Source organism: Stegastes partitus, unplaced genomic scaffold (genome assembly GCF_000690725.1).
Source record: "Stegastes partitus isolate 25-593 unplaced genomic scaffold, Stegastes_partitus-1.0.2 Scaffold413, whole genome shotgun sequence".
Taxonomy (NCBI): Eukaryota; Metazoa; Chordata; class Actinopteri; family Pomacentridae; genus Stegastes; species Stegastes partitus.
The window spans coordinates 87,176-96,941 of NW_007578144.1; the positions used below are offsets into that span (position 1 = coordinate 87,176).

Consider the following 9,766-nt stretch of genomic DNA (forward strand, 5'->3'; position numbering starts at 1 on the left):
TTATCCCTAAATCAAACAGGGGCAGAGATGCTGCAACTATTAATCTACAGATTTTTTTTTTTCAACTTTCACCAAAGTGCTGCGAGGAGATAAAGATTTTCTAAATGATCCTGAAGTCTGCCTACTCCATGGAAATTCAAATGACTGTGGTAGCAACCTAAACTGCTCCCCCCCACCTCCTCACACACACACACACACACACACACACACACATATAAACACCACAAACTGGGAGAAAATGATGATAATTGCTTTGCTCCGGATATCCAGACCCCAGTAGTTCTTCTAGCTGGGCCACAGTTTCACCAAGAAAGCAACAAATGTGGCAACAGAAACCATAGAAAATCCATTTTGCCTTACTTCTGCACCAAAATCCTTCATTTCTTAGATGAGAAGCCACATCTTGAACCTCAAACCCTGTTGATATTAGACCCTCATGATCAGAAAGAGATGTTTTAAAGAGGTGAAGCCTTATCTAGATACTTTGATCAAACAAAAGTGCTTTTACTCAGAGGAGCGTGTCTAGACAGGACTACAACCCCTTTGGGCTTTTTCAGGTAGATGAGTGTCAAATTATTGTCTGCAACTCACTATGGAGGCAGGGGCTTTTCTTTTCACCCTGATCCTGGCTTAATAATATAATAATACGCTATCAGACACCACAGAAACTGTAATTTGTGTATAAAATACCTAATTCATCACCGTCTAATGTCGGTTAAACTGTTGCGCTCTTGTGTTTTTCAGCTGTTTTCTCGCCTCTGCACATGATGATGGGCTGAAAAACGGTGTCATGTGAGTGGAAAAAATGGGGGGAGAGAAAAAAAAAAAGTGACCTCCCAGTTTGAGCACATGAAACAAAGAATTAAATTGTGACCATGTGAGGTCTTCCAAACAAGCCTGTGGAAGGTAGGCCACAGTGCGAGGAGGAGAAGAACCAAGGGTGAGGAGCAGCTTGGCTTTAAGAAAAAGGCCGGATGAGATTTAATCAGATGTCTCCTCTCACTCTTTCCATTGTTATTTGCCAGCAACAGAATGACAACAAACATATTCACCAACAGGGGCCGTGTGACACAGCCTTAATGAAGTATGGCTCTGCGGTGTGGGGCAGATTTCCTCTGGGAACAATGGGGTAAAAGTGAACTGGGTGGATGATGTTTACGCGTATTTTCGTGATGACAAAGAAGAAAGAAAGCAGAAAGGATTTTTGCTAGAAATCAGTGCTTACTTTTAACAGCAGCAGCGCGCACACAACAAACGGTCTCATGTCTTCCGAGTCTCCAAAAGTCCTCCTTGACTTCGAGCGGACACACTGGCGCGTCTCCAAAACCTTTGACAGCAACTTTTTTCTTCAGCCTGCAGTCTTCAAAAGTGGCATCAAAAAAAAAAAAGTTTCCTACATTCAACCAACTTCTCAAAAAACGCGCATACAGGAGAGTTCGCTCATAGTCCAGCAAATCAGATGTTTGTTTTACGCACGAGAAAGCGGCGTAAAAATGCGCGTAATCCGCAGATTCTCCCGGTGGAAACGCAGCATCGGACTCTTTCTTTCTTGATGGAAGTATGTGAGATGAAAACAAAAGCTGACTGTGTTTTAGCTCGCAGGATGCCCGCACCGCCACCTCTCCTGCAGCTTTGCAACAGATGAGTCAGGAAAAGCTGCTGCTGAGCTCTCCTGGGCCTTTTCTCCTCCCATCTACTCAGCTTTCAGCCCGGCGCGCTGATTGGCTGCATCCCTGCGACGCGCTGCTCAGAAATGTAATATAATGGAAGGCAAAGAACAGTAATCCAGTCTGTCATCGTGTGTGTCTCCAGTTATCTAATGACTGATGTGAACTCATCTACCTGTCTGTGTTATTTTAAAGCGTTTGGTGCACAAAGGATCATGAAAATATCAGTAAAGTATGGAGGCCCAGAGCGGCCAGTATTGAATAAATAAAGAGGGCATCGTTATATAAATATTAATATAAAGAAAAAGGCTGCAGACTAAATATGAGTGGTGGAGAGCTCATGGTATACAGACTACATGAAGTACTGCACTCCTGTGTAAATATATAAAGCACTTGTATTTTACCACCACTTCCATTTGACCCCGTACGGAGGCCACCGAGTGTCCCAGTGAAAACTTCTCTTTTATGTTACCATGCAATACTTTGGCCTTCACTTCAAATGAGATGCACAAGAAACTGTCTTGGTTAACGGTAGAGGCTAAATTACAAGCCAGTCTTTTGATCTTCATGCATAAAGTTTTGGCAAAATAAGAGCCCAGATTTTTAACCATAAAACTCCTATTCAGTGGGTTTAGACAAGTGACCTCAAGTACTTTGGTCGTCCCCAGGCCCAAAACCAACTTCATGAACAGAACTATTGTTTACAGAGGAGTAAAAGCATGGAATTCACTTTCTCTACAGATCAGAGGCACTAAAAATATCGGCTCTTATAAGAGGAAACTAAAGAGACAACAATCTTCCTCTGTATTGGTGTTGTGTTTACAGTGTTGTGTCAACTTGCATTTACTGTTAGCCAGTTACTGCTTTGTACCGGGTTGCATTCTAAATTAAATGTTTGCTATTCATTATGTATTTTAATGTTTTGTAAATCTAATTTTTATTTTTTACCCTGAGACCCCAGGAAGACTAGTAACCACCATATGAGAGCTAATGAGGATCCTAATAAAGAATAAAGAATGGCTGCATTTGCACTCTTTTGCAAAACCGCTGCAATAACTTTGCGCAATAGTTTCACTTGATTATTCTTTTGTTTCCTCGCAATAACTTTTGCACTCATTTTGTGATGCCGTCTCGCTACTCTGAAAAAGTTTAGGCACAATAATTTTCCATTCCCTTGCTGTAAGTTGCGTGTTGCGTTCTCCCACAATACGTTTTGCGTTCCTTCGCAAAATTTTATATAAGTAAACTTTGCACATTTCCTCACAACCTGTTTGTGTTACTGCACAACAACTTTTGTTTTCTCTCCCGATATTTTTGCATTAACTTTCGTGTTCCCTTGCAAGTTTTGCATTCCTCCACAAAACTTTTGCATTTCTTTGCAATGCTTTCCTGCTAACCCCGGATAAATTGTGTCTGCACAATAATTTTGCTGTAGTTTTGCGTTACCTCACAATAGTTTTGCATTCTCCCACAGTCACTTTACATTCCTTCACAAAATGTTTGCATTCCTTTGCAGTACTTCAGTGTTCGGATTCCGTACAATACTTTTGAGCTGCCTCACGATGGTTTTCCATTTAGTTACTTTTACATTATCTCGAAACAAATTTTGCATTACCTCGCAATATTTTTGCTTTATCTCACATTAACATATATGTTCCTTTGCAATACTTCAGCAGCGCCTCACTTTGCAGGATTCTGCAATGGTGCTCTTGCGTTCCGTTGCAACACTGTTATGTTCTCTCACAACAGTTTTGCATCACCTCACAGTCAGTGTCCATTTCCTCGCAGCAGTTTAATGCTCTCTTGCAGGCTTTTGCATTCCGTCAGAATACTTCTGCATTTCATCGCAATAGGATTTGTCCTGATTTATAATACTTTTTGTGCTCCCTGACGACAGTGTTTTTGCTCCCTTGTGATTTTTCTGCATTCCCTTGCAGTGAGGTTTCTTCACCACAACTTTTGTGTTGACTCACAACAACTTTTCTCTCACAATACTTTTGCATCCCCTCACACTGCGCTTTAAATGTAAACTGCAGAGGAAAATATTCTTGTGCTGTCTTGCAATAATTTTTTCTTTTCCTTCCAGTACTTTGTGTGTACATGTAAACTGCAGAGCAAAATATTACAGAATTTCTCTGAGTGTCCTGAAATGATTTGTCTGCTTGTTTTATCATTAATTTATCTGAACGTGCAAATTAAGCTAATGTTGCATTTGGTACTGACTTCAGTATCCATAGTTGTGTTAATTAGTTCCATCTCAAATGCAGTTCACACGTGCAATAAGAATGTGGAAAAGGCATATTTGCATCTTTATTTTACTTAAATTCACTAGAAATGATCCTGACAAGAAACTGTGCAGCTTTACAAATTACTCAACTGTAGTGTGGTATATTTTTGCAACTTTTATCACAGTGATTTTAATTGATTATTATTATTATTTTAAATCATCCCAAAAGCTCAGATAAACATGAGCAGCTCTTATAAATGAGACACTCGTGATACAAATTCGGCTTCAGAATAGAAATAGGGGAAAACCAGGACCTCACACGTAACATTTTCAGTCAGAGGGAAGAAAATTTAGAGCTTTTCAGCAGCTCATTGCTTTTTGTTGTTTAAAGTGACTTCAGTAAAGAGTTCAGTTCTTTGGGGGGAAAATAAAAAACATGAACAAAATCTATTGATTAAGTTAAATTAAGTTTTCAATTTTCAACCTCCAGAAAAACTTCTAGAAACAGTTTCATTCTTTCTTTGGAAAGTTTAGTGACTGTATTTATTATAACTCTTTACATGTGTTGGTTCACGTCCATCCAGCCTCAGTTGTCCTGAGGAGAATCCTTCATCAGCGGAGGTTTGCGACTCGACGTTACAACCCCGTTGGGCTGCTTACACAGAGCTGTGATCAGTTGTTATCAGAAACAAAGGAGAGGAGCGAATCAAACAAGATGCTCCTTAAGAAGAAGTTCACGTTTGATCTCAGCGACTCAAAAGATTAGAAAACCAACGCAGGCTAAATTACACACCTTGTAAATTCTAGTGAGGGCATCGCAGGGGGGCCGCAGACTTCAGAGGAAAACAAATGGAGAGATCTCTCAGACACAATGCTGCTCGCACTTCAAAGCCGGCTGAGGGATAAGAGGAGACAGAGAGGATGTTCCTGCTCTGATAAAACCTCCAGCCAGCTCTGACACAGATCTGCTGCTCCCTCACCCATAGCTAAGGACAAAAAAGTCTGCTTCATTTTAATTATGGGATTATGTGCTCCCTTACAAACAAGAATGCATGAATTATCCACGCTGTGAAAGTGCTTGTTGTGCACACACTGTCAAACAAAACAAACTCCTGGAAAAGAAAAAAAACAAAAAAAAAAGCAAAAATCTAGCAGGAAGGTTCTCAGAACAAAATACATTCAAATAAAATGGAATGCAAAATGACATTTAAAGGGGAAAAAAATGTAATTTTATAGAAAATAAAAAATATTTTCTAGAAAAGTCTGACAGTTAAAAAAAAAGACTTAAATAATTTAATCTCACTTGCTTTTTTAGGCAAAAACGGGGTGCTTTCAAATCAAAATCAAATCAAATTTATTCAAAATTTAAAACCACCTGAGTTGACCAAAGTGCTGCACATCTTAACGTCAGACAACAACAACAACAACAACAACAACAAAAAAACCAGTTGAATGAAGCAATCAGTTTGTGTAAGAGGATAAAACTAGTTTAAGACAAAATAAATATAAACTGCTTAAAATTAGCACCATTATGAGCTATTAAAAGCCATCTAAAACATGTATGTCTTGAGATTTTTCTTAAAATTGTTCGTGGAGGAGGAATTTGTTGCTGTGAGAGGAGGGTTGGACTCAATTCTAGTCAAAAAGTGCTTGGTCAGACGAAATGCACTGAAGCAAACATCAAACAAACACAAGTCCATCAGAAATCAGAGCGCTGCATCAGGTCCCTTCACGTCTTTATTCTTCACTTGTCTCTATCATCTTTGCTGCAGGGCCTCAGAATCTTTATCAGAGGGCCGAGTTCCTCTGTGGTCATACATGAGTGGGAACGATAAGGCGGCTGTAAAAAAAAAAAAAAAAAAACAGGCCGGGGAGGAACGGACCCGGAGGAGGGGCCTCGGAGGCCTGTTTGCGGTTCTTGGCAGGAACAACTTGAACAACACCGAAATTGCAGCGTTTCACGACATCCAGCCTGCCCTCGGGTCTGGAGGGGTTGAAGGGGGGGAAGATGCTGCCGATAGCTGTGAGCGAGGTGTTAAACCCTCCCTCCATTGTCACAGCCACTTCACCCTCCTGCTCCACTTCCCTTATTCACTGTTCTGTGGTTTGTATTCGACTGGAGGTCTGCAGGTCAGTTTTACCACCACCACCCCCCTCCTCTCCCCTCCCCAAGCGGCTCAATTGTGCCCCACAGAGGTGTTTACGGGGAGGCCGGCAGGATGTTGGGCCCACCAGGAGATCAAAGTGTCCTCCTTTAAGTAAATGTGCCGTCGCTCGTCGTGACCTTTTCAACTCCACCGGGGTTAACATCACAGACGTATGCAAAGGCTGGATTACAGCAGAGGAGCTGGATGATCTGCGTTGTGGCCGCAGATCGGTTTCCTTCCTGCTGAGGTTCAGAAATCAGAGCTCATTTTTCAGTAATAGCTGATCCTCCTCAGGAGATGATGGGCTCCGGATTCCTGAATCTAAGTGTGCAGCAATTATCGGCCATATTATACTGAAGAGGAAAAAAAAACAGTAAAACAAAACTTTCCAGCAGCTGTTGTGCCAAAAAGAAACTACTGTAAATAAATGACAAATAACCGTCGAATAAAAATCCAGAAACTTTCCACAATTAAAACACATTTTCAAGCTTTAACTGTAAACGAGATAACATGTTCTTGTTTTGGACTCACTAATGTTAAATGAAGGATATTTACATGTATGACAATGTTGAAAATGACCTTTACTTTGGTTTGGATATTGAATAAAAAGAAAATGTCTGTGAAAATAAATGTACAAATGTCTTTTTATGTGCAAAAATGTTCATTTCCTGAAAGAAAAACAACACTTAATGAATAATAAGAAAATATTTGTGAAAATTAATTTGTGAATGTCTTAAAAAAAAGGCAAAATATATATATATTGAAAAAAAAGTCATGGTTATTTAGAGTTAGAGCTACTTTATGCTCATTAAAACCCATTTACTTATTTTAGTTGTAAAAACTTGAAACTGTAATTATACCAGATATTTCTCATTTAACAAACAAATGTGTGTAAAATTACAGGATCAATATTTGTTTTAATTGTCACCTCGTGTCTAATTTGAAAAATGTTTTTAAAAGTTTCATTTATTGAATAAAAAGAAAACATTTGTGAAACTGATAAATGTGTGAATGTCTTTTATACACAACTGTATCGAATTTTATTCTGGAATTTTAAATACGTATTTATTGAAAAGAAAATATGGATAAAATTATGATGAATTAGCAAATATATTTTAAATCCTATATGTCAAGAAAATTGCATTAAAAAAAACAATTATGGTTGTTCACTGTTAGATGTTATATAGTGATTAAAACACATGTATTCAACATTTTATCTGGTAAAAAAAAAAAATATCCAAAATATTTCTCATTTTATAAAACAAATCTTTGTAAAATTCTACATGCAGTAATTTTTTTTTTTTTAATTTTCACTGTAGCTAATTTAAAAATATATATATATTAAAAGTGATTACTAATTAACTCGGATTTAACAGTTTCCCTTCATAAATAAAAATGAAACATTTATATATAAAGAAATCCCAGGAATATTATGGTTATTCACAACTACAGATTTTGAATATTACTTTAAATTAGACATGTAAGTTTGTGTAATGGAAAAATATGGAAATAAAAATGTAAAGTTAATGATTTTTTTTTGTTGTTTTTTTTTTTTTACAGTGTACGTCAATGTCAAGAAAGAGACAGAAAACACACGACACACAGGCTTCACAAGGCTGCATGATTTTCCAAAAGTCAGCTGTATTTCTTTTTAACATCTTCCAGGAACAATACAAACGCTAAATAATAGTAGTTAAAGAGAAATGGATCGAGTCCAAATTCAAGGCAGTGCTGGCCTTCACATAAGGCATTCTGTAGGATCAATCTGCACAACAAATACATTATATACAGCACGACTTGGACCGGTTTGTTGACTGCGACCGAACAACTTTAAACGGATTCAATCAAAGGTTCTGAACATTCACAAACATTTTTTTTTTCTTTTCCACTCAACAGCTGCATGTAAACAACCCTTTTATATTCACAGACTGTCTCTGTTGCACAATTCAGAATTTTAATTTAATTTTACACCCATAAAAATACGTGATCTGTGTTGCATTTGCATTGTTCCCGAGTAAACAACATTTTCAAATATAGTTTCCTTCGTATTTGTTTCCATTTTTTCGGCGCGGACAAGGTAACGTGTGTGTGTGTGTGTGTGTGTGTGTGTGTGTGTGTGCAACATGTTCTGCATTCACCCACATGGTTCCCTTTGTCTCTCTCCCATCATGACACTGCATAACAACTACTTTGTTCCGACCACAGTCAAAAAAGAAAAAAAAAAAAAAAAAAGAATCGCTGGCAGGAAGTGAATTCCTCTAAAGCTCACTCACAGACTCCCTTCTCACGTGTTCGGGAGTCATCGTGTCTTCAGATGTTCTCATAAACAGCACAATACCAGTACAGGCAAGTAAGTTACGGCAGCAGCCAGCAGTTTTACCGAGTTCATTAACAGCACCACTGAGTCACAGTGGAGCAGGAGGATGTGTCAGATCAAAAGGGATTAGAAACCTGATAAATAGAGCCATCTGACACACAGAAATTAATGATTGGAATTCAGTGTTTACACAAGGCCTAAGAGGAGGGAGGGGAAAAAAGGCACTTTTCAGATCAAATAAAACAGGGATGTATAGCCATGTGGTGAACAGAGTCGTAAAACTACTACAGAAGCAAAGACTTATTGTGTGTAAGGCAACAGACGGATCTCCTTTTGCATCTAAAAAAAACAAAACAGTGAATATATTTCACATACTTGACCATTAAAGCACTTATTGCTTTAAGTGTAACAGTTGCTGAGAAGGAATGCAGAATTAGAAACTGGCGGTGCATTTCTGTCAACCGCTAAAGAAAAAAAAAAAAACACAAGTTCTCTCCCCTCTTGTGGTATTCGCCAGTATTGCAATATTGGAAAATCTCTCTGTAGTTTTTTGTCTTTTTTTTTTTTTTCTTTCAAGTTTCAAGGAGTTTTAAGAAGATGCCAAACGACGGCTTCGGGACATTCAACAGTGTAGGGGATGGATCGCGGCTGTGCCTCGGACAGTGAAGGAGCCAAAAAAACATGGATCCCTAAAAGAGTTCACAGCGTCACTTTTTCTTTTTTTTCTGTGTCTGAGTCAATCCCCTGAAATATGACTCAAGAGTGCAGAGAAGAGTTCACGACCTCGACAAAGGCCGCTTCTTTGGAATGATGCTGATTTTAAAAAGTGAAATAAAATATATTCTTTAAAAAAAAATCATTTAAGTAATTTCATTTTAAAAAGTGCTCAGTGTATAGTTCGGTTGCTGAGGAGGACAGTTTCCCGGCGGGTCCGTCTCATTTCCCAGCGCTCTCGGTGGGATTGTACTCGGTTTCGCCCGACGACACCTGAGAGATGCGGCGTGTGGAGCCCCAAAGGCGACGAGAGAATTGTCCTGAGCGAACCTGAGAAGGAGAACAAGAAGAAGAAGAGGGGGGAGCATGTTAATCTTCACTTCAGGGCTACAATGGAGAAAGAGACGCTCAATTATCATCTGAAAACCCTGGTTCTCAGCAAATACTTAGCATATCCTTAGCCCTCCCTCCTCCCTTCACACTCACCCATACAAACATGCACCAAGCCCTCCCCTCTGACGCATCAGCCGAAGTTCAGTTTCTCACCTCCTCGGGCTTCCCTGCCCCCACCACGATGAGCTTCCCGTCCTCCAGTCCCACCAGGATGTGGCTGCACTCTTTGGTGACCGACACGCTCCTCACAGGGACCCTCAAGGCCAGAGGTGCCACCAAAGCGTCCAGGCTGCCCAAACAC

At 39.3% G+C, this 9,766-nt stretch overlaps 1 protein-coding gene across 4 annotated transcripts in view; it reads right to left on the reverse strand.

Moving 5' to 3' along the window:
- Positions 1 to 7,662: 7,662 nt before the first annotated feature.
- Positions 7,663 to 9,766, reverse strand: part of nbeal2 (neurobeachin-like 2) — a 69,403-nt gene continuing 67,299 nt past the window's right edge. For all 4 annotated transcript variants that reach the window (XM_008285677.1, XM_008285675.1, XM_008285674.1 and 1 more), the window contains 2 exons: positions 9,619 to 9,754; positions 7,663 to 9,402 (listed from right to left, as the gene is read on the reverse strand). In XM_008285677.1, coding sequence (XP_008283899.1) covers positions 9,295 to 9,402; positions 9,619 to 9,754 — 244 coding nt within the window. In that variant the 3' untranslated portion in view covers positions 7,663 to 9,294. The remainder of the gene's footprint in view (positions 9,403 to 9,618; positions 9,755 to 9,766) is intronic.